Raw genomic sequence first — 24,172 nt, 5'->3', positions numbered from 1 at the left:
TTGCTTCCAATAAGGATTAATTATATCTTAGTTGGGATCAAGTACAAGGTACTGTTTTATTATTACACAGAAAAAAGGAAATCATTTTTAAAAATATGAATTATTTGGATAAAATGGAGTCTATGGGATACGGCCTTTCAATAATTTGGAGCTTTCTGGATAACAGGTTTCCAGATAATGGATCCCCTACCTTTATCACTTAAGCATGTGTGGTAGTATACTGCAGTGGAATCTGATTTGGTTGTCAAGACAAGGTTATATCTGTCAGGTCAGTAATAGTGATGGCCAAATAAATTCGCCAGGCGCGAATTCACAACGAATTTCCACATTTCACCACCTTACAAATACATTTGCGAAAATTCACCAGTTAAAATTCACCATGCCAAAAAAAAATTGGACTCACATCAGAATAGTGCGCACATAAAATCTGTCATGCATCAAAATCACTCGGATGCCCATTAACTTTAATGCAGGCGTCATAATTGACGAGGGTGTCAAAATTCGAGTTTAGCTAATTTTTGCCATTTTACAAATTTTGTTAATTTATTTGCGAATCGAAATGGGACAAATTTGCCCATCACTAGTCAGTGATCATGACAAAAAGAAAAACAGATAAAAAGAATCATTTCTGTTCCAGTTTAAAAACAAGCAATACAGTATGTGTAGCGGATTTTTATACACTAAGTTTATAGTAAACAAGTCCTTTTTCCATTACAAGTGTCTCTTCAGTAATGATGTAGCCTGCCCTAATGTTTTTACTATGGCATCATATATAATGTGCAGCTTTCAAAGCAATGAACCTTATAAACCCTTTTCAAGGTGGAACGTAAAATGCAGTTAATGCAGCAGTTTATATTTCTCTACTCTACAGATGAATTTCTGCCACCTTGGAAACACTGAAGAGTTCTCCCACACAACCATTCTAAAGTCTGATTTTATATAAATTTGTATATAAAATATAGTCAAACATACTGATGCAGCCTCCATTATCCCAAAAGGGATATCAGTTATTCTGAGCCATCTTACTATAACTACATGTAATGTAGCATGACAAATTGCTTAGGTGAAAGCTGTCTAATATAACATGAGATATTACTTTTAGATACCTATGTCTGTAAAATGTTCTTCATTTTAAGTAAACACATCAAAGATACAACTGTTGCACATCAAAATCGAAGAAAAAAATCTTTATTACAAACATACTAAAATCCAAAATGACCCCATATCTATAGTCTAACACTTTTCATGCTTACTCAGAACTAAATGATTGGCTTCAGAGCCTCTGGGGGTGGTAATTTATTGGTTAAACCATCAAAAAAAATCTGTTTATGTAGCCCCTGATTTGGATGGATTCTATTCTCAAGCTAGCCTTGGTAACTAGTACCTCGGTCTTGAGGCAGAACCACATGTTTCGCTCTAAGAGCAGTTCTTTGTTTTTCTGTGAAGAGAAATCTTTTTGCTCTCCCAGCGGTAACTCCTTTTTACTCTCGTACATTCTCATGTCTTATGTTCCCATGTCTATAAAACTCAAGTGGTACCTTAAATACATCTCTAGTACGTACACCCATAGTTTTCAGTTGGAAACTATAGTACACAATGCATTTGTTCCTGCCCCAAGGGGCAGATTTATCAAAATTTGAGTTTAGAGCTTAATAAATAAAAACTCACCCATGTTCTAGTCATTGTTATGGTATTTTTAGAATTGTATCAATGGGTGACAGTTATAACTCACCATTTGATAGATATTGTTCTAAAAAAAAACCCTAGGAATGGATAGAACATGGGTGAGTTTTTATTTACTAAGCTCTGAACTCGCATTTTGATTAATCTTACCCCTTTAAGATCTGCTTGAGCTGTGTAGTTTGTCTGTATTTATTTGGTTTTATATTCCAGTCTAGACCTATGCCTTTAATTGCTTTGAAGTAATAAAAACAAATCTTAAAGAATGTATTTCTGTATAGCCAGAAAAATGAGTGTAAGAATACTCATCATTTGAAAAGTCAGATATTCATTAGAAATATTCAGATCATAGGCCATTCCATTAGATGCTCAACCTAGCATCTAGATCTATCAATTTAAATGACATACTTCAGATTGATTCCAAACAAATCAAGCTTGGAATCAATGCAAAAGTGACTGAATCACTGCCAAAAAAAATCTCTAATTCTGAAATTAGCCTGTAACCAATTGTCATGATTTTGCCAGATCAAGAACTGGGAAAGTCAATACACTCAGCTCTAATATTGTAATTTTACATATTCATAGGATAGAAAAATGGCTCAACATGGTGCAAATAGAGAATAGGAATATTTGCATAGACATTAGCAAAAACAAAACTATTTTATCACTGGTACAATAGTCTAGTTATGTAAAACTCATACATTAAAAAATAAAAGGCAGACAATATACAGATCCCAACTAATATGAATAAGCAAAACAGCATGGTTTTAACATAAAATTGCATACTAATACAAAAACAAATACATTATTTGATCTAATATTATACATTGAAAACCTAGCTAGGCAAATAAAATGTATCCAAACAGTGGTGGGGAGTATGTAGCAACTAGTATTTTGTTTTATATTCAAATATATTGCTTAGACATGACCATCACATTTATGTTTGTTTCTTACAGGGTAGAGTCTAAAATATTTAACTATTAGATAAGTAGTATGTACCACCAAAGCTTCAATTCATTCATTGAAATAATTGGCGCTGAACTTCTATAGATACCGTATATATAATCGAGTATAAGCCGTCCCAAGTATAAGCCGAGGTACCTAATTTTACCTCCAAAAACTGGGAAAGCTTATTGACTCGAGTAAAAGCCTAGGGTGAGAAATGCAGCAGCTTCTGATAAGTTTCAATCAAAAAATTGAGGGTTTCTGCTCCCATTGGAGGTGCCGGCGTCTGGTTTTTGGATGCCAGCGACCATTTTTGGAGGCCGGCGAATATTCTTGGAGACTATTCTTGGGCGCCGGCAACTATTCTTGGATGCCGGTGACTATTCTTAGACGCCGGCAACCGTTTTTGCGCTTGTACTTGACCCAAGTATAAGCCGAGGTAGAGTTTTTCAGCATATTTTGGGGGCTGAAAAACTCGGCTTATACTCAAGTATATACGGTAATTATCTTGTGTGGTAATATTTCCATGCTGTATGTTTAAAAATAAATGATGTGTGGTATGCAGATAAATGTTAATTTGCCAGTTGATACAGCGTGCTTTACAATAAGACATTGATTTTTGTTTCTACTACTCAGATTTCTGTAAATCTGTTTTATTGTCCTTGAAATTCATTTTATAGTGCAATTCACTTGAAATGAAATTCATTTTGGTTTACAAGGGGAAATCCCTACATTGAGTTAAAAACAAGACATTATCTCCATCTCTAGTTTGGGCCCCAACCCATTTATTTTGGTTTACAGGGGGAATTCCTTAAATTGAGTTAAAAAGGGACACCTTCTACCTCTCTGGAAGGGAAAATATCATCAACACAACAAAATATTTTTGTTGTTTCATTTTCTTGTCATAAAATCGTTGGTAGAAGGCCAAACCCCTACAGTATCTCCATCTATAGTTTGGGCCCCAACCTCATTTGCAAAATAATCTCTGTATTTTAAAACTACTTTTATAGATAGGAAGGTTGATAAAATGCAGGAATTCCTTCAATAGTAGAATTATTAACTAGAAGGAGAGGTATAATGAAAGAGAGTAAGAAGGAAAGACCATCTGGATCTGGAAGTGTATTATTGAGAGTGTGTCAATAGGGCTAATTTATTATTGCCATGAACACTCATTAGTGGTTTTGCACAGAGCACCTCCATCCAGGTCAATGGTTGCCTTCTGTCTAACCCAGAGCAAAGTGCAATACTGTTCCTTCCCTCCTGCCATAAGTAGGCAGAACATTCATGGTCTTTAGTGATGGGCGAATTTGCGCCGTTCGCGAAATGGCACCGGCATCTCGTTTTTGACGCCGGCGTCGGTTTTTTCGGAAAAAAGACGCCGGCGAATTTTTGCCGCAAATTTTCGCTGGCGTTTCGCAAATTTTTTCGCTGGCGGCGAATCACGCAAATTCACCGCAAATTTGCGCCTGTCGAATAAATTCGCCCATCACTAATGGTCTTCTTTGCCTTGCAGCCCTTTGCGCTCCTCAGCCTATTCAAGAGGACACCCAACATGCAACCCACCACCAAACCTCTATGAATGCAGTACTGTTTTGCACCCATTGTTTGCATTTTTTATGTTATCCCTGGTTTGTAAAAGAGGCTTAATATTTGCATTTGTGAGCTTTGTTGAAGTGGGTACTGCTACAGCCAAAAGTACTGTGTCCAAAAAGAATGTGAGGGTCTCCAATAATAAAGAAACAAATGTAAAAAGTAGAAAAAATGTATTAGGACATAAAACCTAACGTGTTTCTTGCCTATTGGGGCACTTACTCATAGGCTGTTACAGCCACCTTATAGCCATCACTGGCAAAAAAGCGTCTGAAACAAACAGGGGGCTGCTATAATAACTAGATCTATTTGCTTTGATCTCTGTCTTAGAGTATACCATCATGTTATGATTAGATGCAGTCAGAAGCTACATTAACATAGATGTGAATAGATGAATAGAATAAACCTAAACACAACAAATTATTCAGTTTTTCGATGCAGCCAAAAGAGTACATCCCTTACCAGTTGGAAAATGTAATCTTCAGCTAAATGTGTTCATCCATCCCTAATTAACTTGACACACGTTTAAGCCTCATTGGATTTCTTACACATGTAATACAGTTTAAAGCCCTTTGCTGAACAGTTAAAAAGTCTCCTTTTAAATTATCCAGTTTAATGGCAGTCTCTCTAAAGAATGTTACAAAGCTCAGCATTTAAAATGTCTATATTGCTTTTAATAATTTCACTTGCTCTCTATAAATAAAAGATGACTATGCACACAGGTGTAATACTACAAATTGCATTGTTCTTTACCCCAGCTGCATGGTGCTGTTAGTGCTCATATTAAATTGTAATTGGCTATAACACTATATATAAACAACACTCAGCCGCATATGGGTCTGTGATCATCCAGAGCATACAAATGATCTCATTTGGTTTTTATCCCTGAAGCTTTTATTGCGGATATAAAAGTATATCTGACCCGCCAGCTCTTCCAGTGCTGGTATATGAAATTAAGAGAGGTACTGATGTTAAATCTGAATGCCAGAGGGGATAGCTAATGTCATTTTTAGCTGATTTATGCTAACTTCTTTGGGTGTTTGAAAATATAAAGAAACATAAAAAATTTGTTTAACTATGGGGCCGATTCACCGAGGGTCGAATATCGAGGGTTAATTAACCCTCGATATTCGACTGGGTATTAAAATCCTTCTACTTCGAATATTGAAGTCGAAGGATTTTAGCGCAAATAGTTTGATCGAACGATCTAAGGAATAATCCGATTCGAAGGACCTTCCCCATAGGCTAACATTGACTTCGGTAGCTTTCAGATGGCGAACTAGGGGGTCGAAGTCGAAGTCGTAGTCGAAGGTCGAAGAAGCCCATTCGATGGTCGAAGTAGCCCAAAAAACACTTCGAAATTCAAAGTTTTTTTACTTCGAATCCTTCACTCGAAGTTAGTGAATCGCCCCCTTTTAAATGTGTGTGTGTAGCCAGAGACAAAGATAAATCTATCTATCGCCATTCTTATTATCATAATATGACATTGATCAGTTTAATATTTTTTTAACTTTTTATAGATAAGTTCTTTTGAGGTAGGAGAATCTGAGTTATGAAATTTCAAACCAATTCACCAGGTTGTCTACTATCACTTTGTTCCTCATCTGTTCTGCTATTCTGCTGACTTGCAGAACTTTTTCTGGCCTGTAGTGGAGAGCAGAATTTGCAAAACCAGTGAGAAATCCACAAAATGCCAACATTTTTTTTTTCCGCTGTGTTTATTCTTGCACCAAATGCATTGGAATCAATGGGTGGTTTTTCTCGTACTACTCCAGCCAAATGCATTGGAAAGACAATTTTTTTCCCCCCATGAGAAACTCAGACGGTAAAAAAATGCATGGTGAGATTCTAGATTCTTCTAAATGGCACAGAAAACATGCACAAGTTAAGAAAATCACCCTTTAATTCATATGCAAGTTCTTGGTGAGACAGATTTTCATCTGAAATCTTGTGTTGATCTTGTGTTGAGTACTGTAGAGTACGTATGGTTTAACTACAGATTAAGTTACACCTCCCCAGTGTTCTCTGCAAATACATTGGAGACTGGGTTGGCTACTTATTTAGCATCAGCTGATTAAGTAATGAAACAAGATAGGAGAGTACAGTATAGTATAGTGCAGTGTGACAGTAAGAAAATGGAATACAGCTGAGATAATAAAGATGATAGGAAGTGGATTATTGTATTTGACATTTCCCCTGTTGTGATACAAAACCAGGAGAAAAAAATCATAATAAACAACATATGGTGAGGCCACGGCACTTCTTTAGTTTAAGAATATACAATATATACAATGCCTGTAAATACATTTTTTGCCTGCGGCTATAAGGAAGAAAGCCTTAAAGTCAAGCCTTGTGTTTTTATAGCCCAGTACTTCAGCCGCAGGCCAGCTTACTCCCTGGAGGAAACAAACAAAAGAATACATGTGCTGTATATTCAGTTTTATCAGGACTACAAAGGATATGGCTGTGATTTTACACAAATTACAGTATGTATTTCTCAGTCCATAAAACTGTTTGTAACTAATGGAATCAGTTATATGCATATTGGTTAATACATAGTGCAATTACATCATGCGAGTGACAGATGATTGTCTTCATTTTTCTTGGAAGCGGGCAGTTGTCTGAGACAGTTCTAGTGGCAAGCATTAAATCGCTTGGTCTGACACTGTGGCTAGTGATGGGTGAATTTATTCGCCAGGCGAAAATTTTCGGCAAATTCCAGCGATTCCGTTTTGTTAGATGCCGGCGCATTTTCGCCAGCAAATGCACGCCGGCGTCAGTTTTTGTTGGACGACGGCGTCAAAAACAAGACGCCGACGCTGTTTCGCGAACGCCCCAAATTCGCCCATCACTAACTGTGGCTTTTGATTCATGAGTCCTATTGAGGCAGATGGATCATTCAGTCAGTGTGGCGTGGTCACAAGGAAGATGTTTCCCCTGAGGGTATTTGCCGTCTAATGTGCTTTGATCCAAAACAACAGTTTGTCACATCTCAAGGAATATCAATCAGCATCAGTTAGGACTGAGTTTGCTGACACGTATAACCAAAGTTCAGCAGTCATTTGTATTAGGCTATAACCTAGTCTCTAAGATGATTTTCTTACTCATTACTACTTTTCTTCACTGTCGTAGGCACTTAGAAGCAGATTTATCAAAGGTTGAATGTTTTTTTTCTGAAAGAAATTCATTGTTTTTCCACTTTCCTCGAAGAATATATTTCACATTTATCAAAGGTCATTCCTGTTCTGACAAGAAGTTCCCCTGCGATCGAATAATTTAATGAACCAGCCTATGTTGTAACAATGGGTTTTAACAAGCAAAACTATTTGAAAGGTGTAATTTGTAGTTACCCATTACAGTATAATCTATGGCCCAAAAGTGTGCTTCACATTACTGTTTCAAAAACTTGTGATAAAATGATCATGTTGCTCATTAACTAGACACAATGGACACAAATGGAAAATCAAGATGTACCAGAATAGTCTTTGTCCTAAATTCTTACAGGGTTGTCCTTGTTGCTCATAATTGAAGTAATCAAATTCCTTTATTGATTTTTTGACAAAAATGTCCCTGAGAACAACACATTCCTAATTAGACAAAATCAGCAAATAACAGTAAGGGGCATATTTATCAAGGGTCAAATCAAAAATTCGAATTTATAGTCAAAATTGTCAAATTCGACTAGGGAGTTATTCAAATTTGATTCAAGTTTTTTGAAAATTCAAATTTCGAGATTTATCATTCTCTGGCCCTTTTAGAACTCAATTTTGACTTTTCTAAAACCTGCTGAATTGCTGTTTAGGTCAATGGGAGAGGTCAAGGGATCCATTTTGAGTTATTTGCAGCCTTCCTGACATTTAAGTTTTTTAAAGAGAAAAAATTCAGATCAGAGTTTTAAAAATGTAATTTTATTAATAAATTTCGATTGGTTGAAGTTCCTATTTATGGGAGTTTAGGGAGTTTTTAAAAACTTACAAGAATTCAAAATTTGGCCTTTGATAAATGTGTCTCCACAGGACCAGTAAGAGATCTAGTATTACTTAACTTCTAATACTCATGAAACCAGGGAGAATTTAGCCAAGCTGGGGCCACCAGCTTTAAAACCATTTTTTGCAAAGAAAACCAATTATGAATAGTTTTAAAATACTAAAGTATCACATTGCCAAGGAAGATTCAATACAGAATGTAAGAAAATAAAAAATTCTTCATAGTAATTCTTCCACTAGAATATCTCTGTATTGCCTCCTCCATGTGAAGCCTGTAATGACTTTTAAAGTTGACACAGAACAATAGTATTAATCCTTGTCAATGATCATTGAGCTGTTCATATAGTGTGATATCCCATTAATCATTTCCTCATGAATGTGCGCCTTGTCTAATGTGCTTGCCTTCTTAACTGCTCTGCTGGTACCAAAGCAAAACTACATGGTGTTTCTGTAACAATAGATTCCAGCCAAGCAAGCCATTATTGTTTGTCTAAGTTCAACAATGCGGCTCAATAAGACATAGCACTTCTTTAGCTCTGTAGGTTAATCACCAAAAAGAGCAATTGTAGTTTGAGCAACTTGAAGGTGACTAGTCTGTAATTATTTGGGAGAAACTTTTAAAGACTACAATGCAGTTTTGATGTCAAAACACATGTGTTTTTAGGTAGAACATTATCTGTCATTAGATTTCTCTTTGTAACATAGATTATTGGGTGCACAGAATATTTAAAACTTGCTACTTTGAAATTGTTCAGAACACTTCTATAAGCACTTTTGCTATTTACATTTTTTCTTCAAGATATTAGCAGCTTTTAAAATTCTAAATATAATGACGTTGAACCAAAAGGCTGCCTCCTGTTCCTTTCTGAAAACTGGCTACAGTCTGCTGAAAATGAATTAAATAACAAAAAGAGCATTGCTCTTCTTATAATTGACTAGAGAAATGGTTATTTTATAAAATGAATAGAAAAATAATTTTCAGCCAATTGTAGCCAGTCAATAGAGATGAGCCAAATATTTTGCCGCATTTAAATTCCATCTATAGTATAAAATGTTGCTCAGTTTGAAAATGTTTTCGTGAAAAAATACTCATTGACTTAAATGCATTTGGAAAATGTTTTGCTGTTTCGTGAATTTTCATTGAAGAAGGTCATATTTGCTTTATCACTACCAGTCAGGCACAATGAAGAGTAGGTGTGTGGTTGAAACATATTCATTATATTAGCAGGTTTAAAAATTGCTAATATCTTGAAAACTAGAAAAAAAATGTATAGCAGTGAGGATTTTTTAATAAAAATAAAAATTTAGAAAAAAAGAAAACATAATTTGCAAAAAGTACTTTGAAGGGTGTATTTATTTGTGTTGAGAGTTTATGTTTCTTTATGGGATATGATGTTTGTGAAGTAATTTTTCAGCTGGTGGGATCCTGAAAATTTAGCCATATCTGTAGGGTTGCAGATAGATGTTAATTTAAAAAAAAATACATAATTGTATTTACAGGTATAGGATCTATTACACAGAAAGCTTGGGACCTGGAATTTTCCATAATATGGACCTCTATACCATAAGTCTCCTAAAAAATAAATTAAACATGAAATAAAGCCAATAGTTTTGCAATAAAAAATAAAGTCAATTGAAGAAGGCCTTACCATAATTCAGGGCTCTCTGGATAACAGGTTTCTGGATAATATTTCCCATACCAGTTAATTTCATCAACAACTATATTTTATTTTTTGGTTGGCCCATTGAAGTTTTAGGGCCCCATTGTCCTTTTGTCCCTTCCTTAGAGTTGAGCCTATAGCATTTCTAGGTACAACATATCCTACTATCATACGTTTCTACCTGCCAAGTTTACTAGAGTGAGAGTTTTTTAGTTTTTTTCATTATTTCAGTGCATATGTGGTCCTCAATGATGGATTTGGATTGACCCTTTCTTATGTGATAGTACCACAATACCATCCAAAGATTCCCCAAAACTACCACTGGGATGATGACTGACTGCCCTGATAATGCATGGGCTTTCATTTCAACTTAGTGAAATCAGGCTGTCCGTGTAGATGAAGAAATAACACTACGTTTGGATTAACTGACTTTCTTCATATTGACCAGTATTTTATCCCAGACGGGTGCATTGTCATACAGATGACTGACAAACATTCAGACTTTTCATAACAACATTGCTACAGTCCCTTTCGTGTCATCACAAAGTTTAGTCATGGCACAATGTATAAAAGTTGTATAACAGTAATATAATATCATTATGATGGCATCTGTGACATCAGATACAGTCAGTTATATTAATTTCTTGTATATTACAGCTAAAGGAAAGAACTCTAATTTAGAAATCATAACATAATAGAGTGATAATTCTTTATCTTTCCTAAGTCTTCAGTGCCATGTTTGATCAAGAGTGCATTTGCATTATGTTTAAGTGAATACATTATAGAACTGTAAATGCATTATTTATACTTAGCTTCATCTTGGTGTAATATTTAGATTCACTGGGCCGTACAGAATTTGAAATCAGCAGGCTGATTGCTGTTTCTGATTAGAATTTGTGTTCTGTAGAACAGATAATTAGCATATTAAATACAATGAGCATGAAACTTTAGACAGAGTAGATCCAGCAAGTGAGGCAGAGAAAATATAACTGATATTTTAATATAATTTAACATGGGCATACACAAATAGATCTGCTTATTTGTAAAAGTCTCAGGGTCTAGTTTGGCCAATCATGTGATGGTCGTAATCCGAATTATCTAATTTTTGGGTCCCCCAGCCAACAATTTAATGTGGACACACTGTGACCCTTACCAAATATGATTTTTAAACCTGTCATATCTAGCCAATCCCTGGCCAAGTATAAGTCATGCAGACTATAGGTTTGCACTTATATATGTATGGAGCACTGGCTATTTCAAATCATATCTCAGGATAACACATAAAAGGATGGAATCTATTATACTAAATGCTTGGGATATGGCGGTTTTCAATGCTTAAAAAGCATTTACATAAAAATATATATATATATATATATATATATATATATATATATATATATATATATATATATATATATATATATAGAACTGAATGACTCGCAGACTTACTGATGTTCATGAATTGGGGGCCACAATATTTTTTATGTGCTTTATTAAAAGGGGTGAAATGCCAAACCAGGTATCCTGACAGTGCCCACTTTGTCTTCTAAGCCAAATATTCTTAATAGTGATGAGCACATTTTTCCACCAGGCATGGATTCACGAAATTCAGCATTTCTCTGTCTGCAAATTTTTTTAGCAAAAATTTGCAGCGGAAAAATTCGCTAAACAAAAAAGTTGACAAGTCAAAACTAAAAAAGCCCATTGACTTTAATGCAATTGGAAAAAAAAGTCGCCATAAGAAAAAACTCCCATTGACATTTGGATTGAGAACAATTGGTGGGTGTAAAAAAATTGTCACATGTAAAAAAAAAAATTGATGCCCATTGACTTCAATGCGTTTCATAAATTATTTTTTCCGTCCTTTTGTGAATTTTTCTGCAAAGTGAAATGTGACAGATTTGCTCATCACTAGTACTTAACATTTGGAGACTACAGCCTCACTATACATTTCTTGCAGTCACAACAAGACTTATCACTACTGTATATCCAATATTTGGTGGCATTAACTACGAGGCCATAGACCTGACCTTATGCTTTCTACATAAGCCATAAATCAGAGAAATAAGATCACCCACCAGCACAACACCTCTATTTGTACGCATTAGCTAGATTGTCAGCAGGAGTTTACAGTATGTCAGGACTAACCCCGGTGTGAGATTGGCAGGTTGGAGCCTATGTGCTGTGTAACCAAGTCTTGATGAAAAGACAGAGGCCTTATGATAGTGAGCAATAGATTAAATGTAATAACAGAAGATGAAAATAAAGCCAAGCCAATACTGACCAGTGATTAGAAAACAAAAGGCAAAATAACACAAAGTCTTTTAGTGGGCGAGGTAAGGGGCAACCAAAAGCGGATGCATGAATCAGACAGTGGTCGGGACAGGCAGCAATCCATCGTAAGTCTGTGAAACAGGCAGAAGTCAGAGCCGGGGAAATCAACAATAACAAGGATATGGCCAGAGAGGGAACCTAGACTGAAGCATGAACAAAAACAAGAATGGGGGCAAGATCAGCAAACTGATATTAATGATCCAGAAAAAGGGAGTGAGAAAGGAACTTACCTATATAGGCCCATAATTACCAAATTGTATACATCTGGCCTTAATGGGATTGAGGATGGAGACAAAGAGAAAAGCAGAGAAAACAATGGCCTATATGAACAGCCTTGAAGCATGAACTCTGAATACCTCCAGTGGCTCAGCAGGAGGGTGACTGTCCAGTTACCATGCAGACCAAGGATTGAATCCCCAAGAGTCCTGACACAGTATAAGACTTTGAGCTGCTTCTTAAGCTTGGATAAATAGAGCAGCTTGCTGTGTTAATTGCCATAAGCAAAGATCTAAAAATACTGACAAATAAACCCATCTGCATTTTAAATATTATACTAATTACATTTCTCCACTGTATTATTGCAATTGTACTATGGTATGTTGCATTGTTCTTTATATTTAATATATCTATATGAGCTGTATGAATATTTCAACCTTTTCTTGTTTGATAGTAGATCAGTGTACTACAATAATATTTAAAGAATTATTATCTGAAACCTAGAGTACAGCGAAACATTTCGGCAAGTGAAAGGCCAAAAGTGGTCATTCTTCTTCCAATGCAAAGGCGTTAAAGATCTTTGATCTTCATAAACTTGTATAAAGCCAGTCACATGAGTGTTCAGAAATACAGTATCAGCAGGGACTAAAATTGGAAGTATTGTGAGTAGCCCGTGGTCCACAGTTATGATCCATAAAAATCACTGACCAGGTGCCGTATTCTTCTACCACTCTCCCAACTGTAGTCAGTGTGAATCAATCTGCAGTGATTTTGTACCGTTTATCAATTCTGCGTTTCTATGAATAAGTAGTTGTACCTTATATGCCAAATCCAATAGGATAACTTGTTTGTTCAAAGCCATAAGAGCCTCAGGGTGATTTTATTGAAAATTTGTCAACTTATAAAAGTCTGTTGGGATTTATGGTTTAGAAAAATGACTCAACTCATTTACTGTAGCAGGAGTTTATCAATATATTTTTATTTGTAACCATATATTCAGATGATAGTTTTAAACTTTAAAGGACACATTTTTCAAATGGGGGCCAAGGTGCATGGTCATGTAACTCCTTCTTACCTTACAATATCCTCATCTTTTACAAGAGTGGGTACTTTATTCATATATAATACACAAAAGCCATGAACATCTTGTAAATTATATCCTTATAAACGGTGAGTCATGAAACTCCTCGGTAACTTATAATTTACAAGAGGGGGTACTTTATTCACTATATATATATATATATATATATATATATATATATATATATATATATATATATATATATATACACACTTTTCTTTTTTTTGAGATTGTAGCAACCCTTGGACTTGGTTTTAATGTGTTGAGACCACTGGGTAATTGATTTGAAACCTTTTCATGACTATATACATTTATTATTTTTTGGGAGCAGGCACACGTCACTAATTTAAAAGCTTGGGAAACCAAATGCAAAAAGACTTTAAATCCAGTGAATTGTGCTATTTTATGTAATCTTTAAAAAATAAGAATGGGCATAGCACTGCAAGAAGGACATAAAGGACATACATTTTTAACAATTGGACATTAAAATAGTTTGGATAGATTCTATCTATTGTAAGGCTCAGGACTTTGTGCTTGGAACTAGTATTTGGAAAAGGATAAGTTTCAACTGTCATAACAGTATTTCTATTTCTTTGAGACTATATGGTAATATGGATCTGTAGACCACGTTTACCTTTGTGTGGACTTGCCAGTAGAGAATTTCTGGTAAGAAAATGGAGATTTACAAGATGTCCATTTATAAAAAAGGAAACCAGCTTAAATAGTTTGTGCTGAGCCTTTATGTATGTAGGGGACTGACAAATAGCTTACCCTTTAAGAGGAAAGTCCTGTAAGGTATGCCCAGCTTTGTGGCATCTTTATGTGTTTAGACAGAGAAGGGAAATAAGCTCCCTTTCTTGGGTCAGGGCATGACCTTTACAGTTCCTAGTGTGTGCTGTGCACCCATGAGGTTAGGGTCCACTTTGAAGTATCTCTTACCTGAGCAGGACGGAACCTAGGTAGGTCATACCTAATTAGTGGTAGGATATATTCTTTAATAGGTCACTCTAGGAGTGATAGATAGGAACAGAGTTATTTATCCAACCAGCCTGAAGCTCCACCTTGGAGTATTAGTGGAACTATGTTCTCGAGTGCATTGCTGTCCAGAAGTAGGGAAATTGAGGGACTAGGAAGGTATCTCTGGGCTCCATTTAGGCTATGTCCTGAAAGCTGAGTGTGCCCCTTTGTAAGATTCTCTGTTTTCATCAGTTACCCTGCTGGGATGTATGTGACATATTATATTCTGTTAGTATATCTTCACTACAACCTTGTTCTGTTATCCTGCAAAGTCTTCTAGGACATATCATTGCATTCCCTTCATTGTTTAATAAATCTGTTCATAGTTAAGCTAAGAAACACTTGAACCCATCATTCATTGTCTCAAACCCAAGAGATTCAGTTTCACTAAGATCAAGCCTCCACACACACAAGGGCTCACAACTGGGATAAGAGAGTCTAATTATAAGTCAGCTAAGGGTTTGGGGAGCCCCGGGTAGCCTGTTTTTACTACAGGCTTATATGTATAAATTAGAAGTTTTAGTTACAGCAATACTATGGGTATAATCTGTACTTTCAGTAGAGTGTACAACGCTGATCATTTATCTTTTTTGTTATCATATACTGTACGTTACTGTCTGTTACATTATATTTTGAGGTGATGATTATTCTAATAGGACAGGTATAGCACTGCACAAATGACTTCATTAAGTTTTATTACCTTCCCCCACAATAGTATTCTCTGCCTTTTATGAATGCTTTTGAGGTGCTATTTCAGGAAAACTATTTGCCATCAGTGAGGCAAATAAGAAATCAGAATGTGGCATCATTTCACAATATTTTTTAGCATGTCTCAAAATTGGATGCTGAATTTGTTTCACAAAATAGACACATCACATATGCTCACTTTTTAATAAGCTCAATAAACTGTAGCTGCATCATGCCTTTCTTAGTGCCTGCTTCATTTATTTGACTCCAATGTCTTCCCATTGTCTGAAGTTATCTGCAATTAGTGGATATATTCTGATACACTCTGAAAATGTATTTCTTAGCAAGACAGAAAAGGTTGTTATAGGTGAATAATTATCAAGGGATAGTACATCATTTATGGCACCAGCTCTGGTGGCATCTCCTACGGAACATATAGTTAAGCAAGCTACATCATTTTCTTTAGTGAAATACAACAAAATACAATATAATGAGCTGCTATTTTTAGCCAGTAGTAGAAGTGTTCTACTGCAGGGAATAAATTGTTTCTAAAGCCTCATATTCATGACATATTGAACCTTTCTTTTGTTGTTAAATACTATGGTTTGATATAGCCACATTCAATTCTCATCATGGACTAATGTCTTTGCTAAGAGTCACAGTTAAGATTTTACTTGCAGCTGGAGAATCAATAGCCTTGAAGAAGAATGGAGTGTATCAAACCTTGCATATTTGATGGCTATTAAATAAGGGGTACAGCCTCAAAGTGCATTAACAATGATAATTTGATTATGCTTTCTTATATTTACATTCTTTGAAGCAAAGCTAATTAATAGATTAATTACACTAATTAAAAAGCCATTATTGAAATCTTGTTGCCACTAGTATTGTTCTCCCTACATCATACTGGTACAGCACAATGTTATGTGTTTGGGATATGGGAATTTATAACTTTATTCAATATACATACTGTTACCCAAGAATGGTGATTCTAGTTCTCTCAAATGATGGTATAAATAAAAGGTTTTTTTAAACTTATTTACTACCTCTTTTTGATGGCCTGTTTTGTGGATCTTCAGTGAACCTACTCATGTTTCTATCTTCATGGTTTCTCTCCAATTACCATGAGGAAAAACCATCATAAATTGACAATCACTCTCTGTTTGATAACTGTCTGTTAAAAAAAAAAAAAGTTTGGGGCTTTCCTGTGCATATACAATAATATTAACTAAGGGGAATTCCTGATGTGAATTCAGAATTGAAATATTCTCTTGCATTCCTTTCTAAGATATTAAAACCAGATGTCTGAAATTTTTTTAGCAATTTAAATTGTGAGTGGTAGAAGCTTTAACTAAGGCATATTAGGAACATTTTTCTACAGGAAAATAATGAATGTTAAAAAGAAAATAATGCAAAATAAATACATAGATAAATATGTACAATATTCAGTTTTGTATGTATTTTAACAAGCTGTATACTGAACAGGTGTAAATGTTGTACCTACTTGTCTTTGCCAAACTACCATGCTGTAAACTACATCATTGTTGTCTAAAAGGCATGATTAATCTGAGAAAAAGTGTGGGAAATCCTAATTACAGTTTTTTGTCTTTTTGTTTTTTTTTGCATTTTCCTTTTTTGGGAATTTAATCTAGTCAATTTATTTCCTGTAAAAACACAATTTTTTTCCAATGGCCATCAATAAGGAGAATTAGGCAGAAATTGCACCCGCACACCTGACCTCTAAATTATTCACTTATGGTGCTTAGGGTATAGGAAGAAGGCCCCTCCACAAATCAATGAACATAAGTAACTTCAGCACAAGTAGCTGCTCAAGGGATTTCTCCTGTGTTTAATGTCAAGCCAACAAGTACAATGTTTCGGGGGTGCCCCTTCGTCAGAAACAAAGGGGGTACGCCCCTGAAATGTTATACTTGTTGGTTTGACATTAAATACGGGAGAAATCCCTTGAGAAGCTACGTATGCTGGAGTTATTTATGTTCATCAATTAGGAGAAGTTATCATTTTTCATGGAAATTTTTATATTTTTTTTTACCTGGTTCCATTTACTCCTGGTAAAAACATTTTGTGGAAAAAAAAATTCTATAAGAGAAAATAATAAGTACTTATTATAGAGCACTTACTGTACATTCAATTTGAAACACTTGTTTTAGCTTTTTAAGAAGTGTGCAAAGTGTAAAAAATGGTCTTGCAGAGACCTTGGTATACACCCTGAAGACAGTGTAGCTTGCATTTGGTAGCTCTGTATTCATGAGGGGAAGACATGTAGGTGTTACTTTCCCCCTTACCTGTCACCTAACTTAGATATATTTCTAGGGGGTAGTGGCAGACACAGGCCACAATGGATCCCTGTACATATCTCTTGACCTATGAATGTTAATAAGGACAGGGCTGGCCTGCACCCACCTACGCCCCGCTCTGCACCTCATCTGAACTTGTTTTTATACAGTGCAGCCAAACAGCCTATGTAGTAATTGAAAAGAAGGTCTATAAGAGACAGGTTTTTGTTGCTTTTGTGTCACATCTACTGACAGCTTTCTGGAATCCCTGAAGTTCTGGACTCCGGATTGTGCCACTATTATTCTTCTGACTGAGATTAGTACTAATCATGAAGTATAAGTCTCTTTGTATCAATAACATATTGTAATGTGTTACTCTTAAAGCATTCCTTTTTTAGAGGAAAAGTTAATTTTTTACCATCTAAAAGAAATTTGTTAATGACTCTTGGTTGCTTGAGCTGACACAGTTATTGAGGATGGTTTTAATTATGATATGATTCTGATTTTAACAAAGGCTATATTATTTTTTGTAGATACTGATCCAAGAGGTATTAGCTTTTTTTCACTAGCATTGCTTTATTGATGAGAACTGATATCCCTGTTGGTCTACATAATTATCCATTTTTTTTACAGGCACAATAATTGTGGACAGTATGCAAATCAAAGGGACAGCAGGAGTTCCTGATGCCACTATAGAACTTTCCTTGAAAGATAATACAGACTTCTGGGTCATCTTGGAGCCAAGAACACAAAGGCTATACCTTAACAGTACTGGGAGAGTTCTAGACAGAGATGTAAGTTTATTGTTTCAAAGTTAAAAAATGTTTTAAATAATATATATATATATATAGGAGCACTCACGGGTGTCGTGAAATAGAGGTTTTATTGGACTATTACAGACTACCCCACATCAACGTGTTTCGGTTCTCTCTGAACCGTCGTCACGACGACGGTTCAGAGAGTGCCCGTGAGTGCTCCTAATTATATCTATACATGCTCTCTTTCGAGGAGCACCCGGGACTTGACTGATTGATGGTGAGTGCCGGTTAATAATATGACTATATATATATATATATATATATATATATATATATATATATATATATATATATATATATATATATATACAATATCAAAACAGGAGGGTTGTGGGAGCACTCTAAAGGCTTTAAAGTATATACAGTATATATAAGTATAATAAATGCTATTGCATATGTACCCAAAACAGGGGTTATTTTGTTACAAAGTTATGATCATAAAATTGATAAGCCACCATACCACGTCAAGGTAAACCCCTTATATATATATATATACTGTATACAGTGTGCACAAAAATACTTTTCCTACAAATCCAAGTATAATACTACATTTTCTACACAAGTTATCATTAACTACAGCACATGAATACACAACAATAATACAATAATAATACCCCAAGACCCATATTCTCTTGTCTGAAACATGCAATGTTTGATTTTATTCAGATGTTTCTATCACATTGGCTTGATATGTTTCCCATTTGTCTGCTCCCCACATGGTGTGTTTGCATCATCTGATTGTTGTGTTTCATAATATAGCTGAAGCCATTTCATGGATCTGTCACTCTAGTCCAGGGGTCCCCAACCTTTTTTACTCGTGAGCCACATTTAAATGTAAAAAGGAGTTGGAGAGCAACACAAGCATGAAAAAGTCCATGGAGATGTCAAATAAGGGATGTAATTGGCTATTTGGTAGCCCCTATATGGACTGGCAGCCTACAGGAGACTCTGTTTGGCAGTACATCTGGTTTATATGCAACTAAAATTTGCCTCCAAGCCAGGAATTCAAAAATAAACACCTGCTTCGAGGCCACTGGGAGCAACATCCAAGGGATTGGTGAGCAACATGTTGCTCGCGAGCTACTGGTTGGGGACCACTGCTCTAGTCTTTTGTTGTATGTGTAACTATTTTAACCACTGTAGCTCCACTTTTAGCAAAAAGGTTCCTTCGATTGCTTGTGTTACTCACGAGTCCCTCAATACCATTGAAAGGCACCAAACATTGACATGTTAATGCCCTGATACATGAATACTGCATATTTATAAACTGTTTAATGAATTGTGGTATATAATGTGGCACAAAAAATAATTGTAAAGAGCTGCGTTGCTTGACAGCGCTTATTTTACATGGTTTTTTAAGTCACTTTTTACTCCATAATTTTTTTCACACTGACTTTGTCCCATTGTCTTGACTAAGTTATGCCAGATCTAAGATGACATAAAATGATGTCTTAGTTTACTGGTTGTAAAGGAATCTTACATTTAAGTGGATGGAGTTTTATGTTTCTGTGGTGACATGTATAGTATTTCTTGGCACTCAACTATTTAACTAGTCACTTACCCAAAGCAACATATTAAATGCAGTACTAAACAATTGATTGTTTGTGGTTAAGTACCCCTTTAATATGAAGCTGAATATCCCCATTAATATTGCCCCAGGCATTAAGCAGATCATCTTTTTCTGGATTTAACTGTTCAATACCCTGTTTATTGTACAGTACAATCATCACTTCCATACATTTACTGCTGAGCAACTAACAACTAGTGATGAAAATTCACAAAACTATGAAAATTTGTGAAGCACATTACAGTAAATGGCGTCTTTAAACTTAAAATTTTTGCAAAATTCAAATGATAATCACAAGCAAACCATTTAAATTGTCTAATATACGTTATTCAAAAAATAACTGGAGTTGCTGAGTAAATATTGAAGACGTTTCACTACTCATCCGTGCAGCTTTTTCAGTTCAACTACTTGGATGAGTAGTGAATAGTGATGGGCGAATTTATTCGGCAGGCGCGAATTCGCGGCGAATTTCCACGATTCCCCGCCAGTGAATAAATTTGTGAAATGCCCGCGAAAATTCACGGCAAAAATTCGCTGTTTCGAAAAAACGGGTGCTGGCGTCAAATGCCATTTCGCAAATTTTTTGCCGTTTCGCGAATTTCGCAAATTTTTCGGCGAAGCAAAACGGCGCAAATTCACCCATCACTAGTAGTGAAACGTCTTCAATAATTACTCAGCAAGTCCAGTTGTTTTTTGAATTACTTATAATAGATATATCATGACCTGGTTGAATGAAAATCTTCATAGTCATTTAAATTGTCTGTTACCTTGATTCAATGATATTTGTTGATGTCAGACTCTTCCCAAACAAATCTAGACAACACGCTAAACAAAGTTTATCCCTTAAATGTGTCTTATGAACTATATACTTGTAGTTGAAGTTTATTTTGTTACTGAGATTCCATATTCATTTTCCCTTTAGTTGACAGTTTCAGTAAAGCTACACAAATGCTAAAATGATACTCATAATTATAGGTAGGCCATTTAAACTTTTTTTAAGTTTAAATAAATATTTAAAACATTTAAAAATTATTTCCTTTGTCTCTGTAATAATAAAACAGTATTGTACTTGATAACAACTAATATATAATTAATTCTAGGCAAAAACATTGTAGTCAAAAAATCCTATTGGTTTGTATTGCTTAAATGAATTGTTAGTAGATTTAAAGTATGGAGATCCAAATTAAAGAAGGCTCCTTATTAGGAAAAATCTGGTTCCAAGAATTTTGGGTACAAGGTCACATATCTGTAATGTGTTTTCTCCAAGAGCTGATTTCTTGTAGATGCAAATGTTTAAAGGGAAACTGTCATGGGAAAAAAAATTAAAAATGAATCAGTTAATAGTGCTGCTCCAGCAGAATTCTGCACTGAAATCCATTTCTCAAAAGAGCAAACAGATTTTTTTGATATTCAATTTTGAAATCTGACATGGGGCTAGACATATTGTCAATTTCCCAGCTGCCCCTGGTCATGTGACTTGTGCTCTGATAAACTTCAATCACTCTTTACTGCTGTACTGCAAGTTGGAGTGATATCAACCCCCACCCAGCAGCCAAACAAAAGAACAATGGGAAGGTAACAGATAACAGCTCCCTAACACAAGATAACAGCTGCCTGGTAGATCTAAGAATAGCACTTAATAGTGAAAACCCATGTCCCACTAAGACACATTCAGTTAAATTGAGAAAGAAAAACAGCAGCCTGCCAGAAAGCATTTCTCTTCCAAAGTTTGCACAAGTCACATGACCGGGGCAGCTGGGAAATTGACAAAATGTCTAGCCCCAGATTTCAAAATTGAATATAAAAAAAATCTATTTGCTCTTTTGAGAAATGAATTTCAGTGCAGAATTCTGCTGCAGTAGCACTATTAACTGATGCATTTTGAAAAAAAAAAAAATTCCCATGACAGTATCCCTTTAAGAAAAAAAGTGACATTTCTGGTGCCATCGCAAACTCCCAACACTTAAGAAAGTTGGGTGGCTGAGTGTTTATATAAGTGAAAATTTTCAAACACAAACAAAAATCACATTGTTCCCTTTATTTTGATTGACCACGAACTTCTCAACTTGGCAAATGTTTCTGTTTTAGTTGTAAAGAATTAAAACATCTAAATACCATGTTTTTATTTCAGTGCGATATTGCCCCAAAACTATTAAATATTGCACCAATCTACTGCCAATATATGTTCTGATGATACTTATATCAGGATGTATCGTACTGTAGTATCCAGTGTATCCTATGCTTTTTCAGGCTGTTTTAAAAAATGTTGTGCTATTTATTGTGAATTTGTTATATATTAATCAACAGTTATTCTTTAAATTCATAAATCTTATTCTGAATTATTACTTGTAATTATGATTGCAATTTATTTTGTTAATTGGTCCTGGTAATTTCGTAATTTTATTCTCTTAATAATAATGCCATTTATAGCTCACCCCTTAATTTACAACTTTTTACCATCTTTATGACAATAGTTTGATCCCACACACTTTTTATATATCAGATGACCAATTTAGAATTGGACCCAAAAGAAAATGTTTAATTAATGAGTGATTATGATCTAAATGCTGAAGCATTATTAACATATACCATGTATATTCAGGAGTTTTCAAGGCCACCATCTGCTATCAGTTCATGGTAATTATTTTCTGTATCATCTATAGTTAAGTGGTAATTTGGTATGTTAAAAAATATAAATAAGAAAAAAAGAATCTGCTATGATTTATTTATATCTCTTATTTACTCATACTTTAGCAAATCTACTGAAAATATATTTTTCTTTACTTATTTTGTAGTTTGCCTATGCAATAAGACTGGTCCTCACTAATAGATATAAACAAACAGGAAACAGATGCACAAGGCTCAAAGGCACCAGGAAAACTGGTCCTATCACGGGTAAAGAATCCAATGTAATGGCCCTTTAAAAACCCAGAATGCTTCACGCCATTGCGCGCTGACGTCATACGCCAGTGCACCTGCGCCTATAAAAATAGCAGAGTCGCACCGTTAGTTCACGGCGCATCAGGGAGAGAAGACCGGCATGGCGGGCGTCCCCGCCGAGAGCGCGGCGGGCGTCCCCGCCGGCCCGCTAGACCACCAGGGTATGTAGTTTTTATTACAACAGGCCAGTATTTATCATCAATAATTCTGGGGCAATGTAGTTGTAAGTGTTAGGTCCAGACCAATAAACCCATAACAAGTGAACCAACAGTAGGTTCTGGTTGGTTGCTATGGCTTATTCAAGGTGAAACATTTTCATTTTTGAATACATACAGACATTTAAAATAGAGTGAAAACACAAAAATAACTTTATTTTATTTTATTTGAATTATTCACCAGGTAAAATCATGAATATACTGATTTTATGCAATATTTCTCAAAGAGAACACTTAGAGGTGTGGAACTTTTCTTTATACATGCAATGCAATTTATGGCTTGGACCTTACAGTATCTTTGCCTTTGGCAACCAATAAAAACTCTCACTTCAATTAATTATTAATTGTTAAATACTGTTTCTTTTGCTTTTTGAAATTACTAGAACATATATAATTCTGATTGCAACTTGTCAAGGTCTTACATACACCCATTTCTACAAATTATATTTAAATTACATTTAATAGTAAAACTTCTAATGCCATCAAGAAATGTTAATGACAAACTCCATCATGTACTGATTTTTTGTATATTATATAAATACATATGTATATTTATTTATATTGCATACTTTTGTTGCTAGAAATGCAAGTTGCTGTTGATAAACTTAATTATAATAATCGTGCAATTAGTACATATTACAAAAGACTTTACTCTTATCTAAAACAACTCAATTGCAGTTTATTTTACATATTTCACATTAAAAGGAAAATACTCTACAATTTTAACCTCAAACATAGTGTTTTTAATTATAAAACACCATGTGTTTTTTTTTCCAAATTATAGATTTAGTTACCTTTGTTACACAAGTTGGGAGTTTCCTTAAATGAGAAGGATCTTGGGGTTTTTGTAGATAACAAGTTGTCTAATTCTGGGCAGTGTCATTCTGTGGCTTCTAAAGCAAATAAAGTTCTGTCTTGCATAAAAAAAGGGCATTAACTCAAGGGATGAAAACATAATTATGTCTCTTTATAGGTCCCTGGTGAGGCCTCATCTGGAGTATGGGGGCAGTTTTGGACTCCAGTCCTTAAAGGAAAACTATACCCCCCAAACAATGTAGGTCTCTATTAAAAGATACTGAGTAAAACAGCTCATGTGTAAAACCCTGCTTCATGTAAATGAACCATTATCATAATAATA

At 35.0% G+C, this 24,172-nt stretch overlaps 1 protein-coding gene across 1 annotated transcript in view; it reads left to right on the top strand.

Moving 5' to 3' along the window:
- Nucleotides 1-24,172, top strand: part of LOC108695740 (protocadherin-15-like) — a 555,442-nt gene that overhangs the window by 183,071 nt on the left and 348,199 nt on the right. Inside the window, exon 5 of the mRNA XM_041570198.1 lies at nucleotides 18,128-18,288. Within this exon, the coding sequence (XP_041426132.1) occupies nucleotides 18,128-18,288 (161 nt within the window). The remainder of the gene's footprint in view (nucleotides 1-18,127; nucleotides 18,289-24,172) is intronic.

Source organism: Xenopus laevis, chromosome 7L, assembly GCF_017654675.1.
Source record: "Xenopus laevis strain J_2021 chromosome 7L, Xenopus_laevis_v10.1, whole genome shotgun sequence".
Lineage (NCBI taxonomy): Eukaryota > Metazoa > Chordata > Amphibia > Anura > Pipidae > Xenopus > Xenopus laevis.
This window is presented reverse-complemented; position numbering and strand designations above follow the sequence as displayed.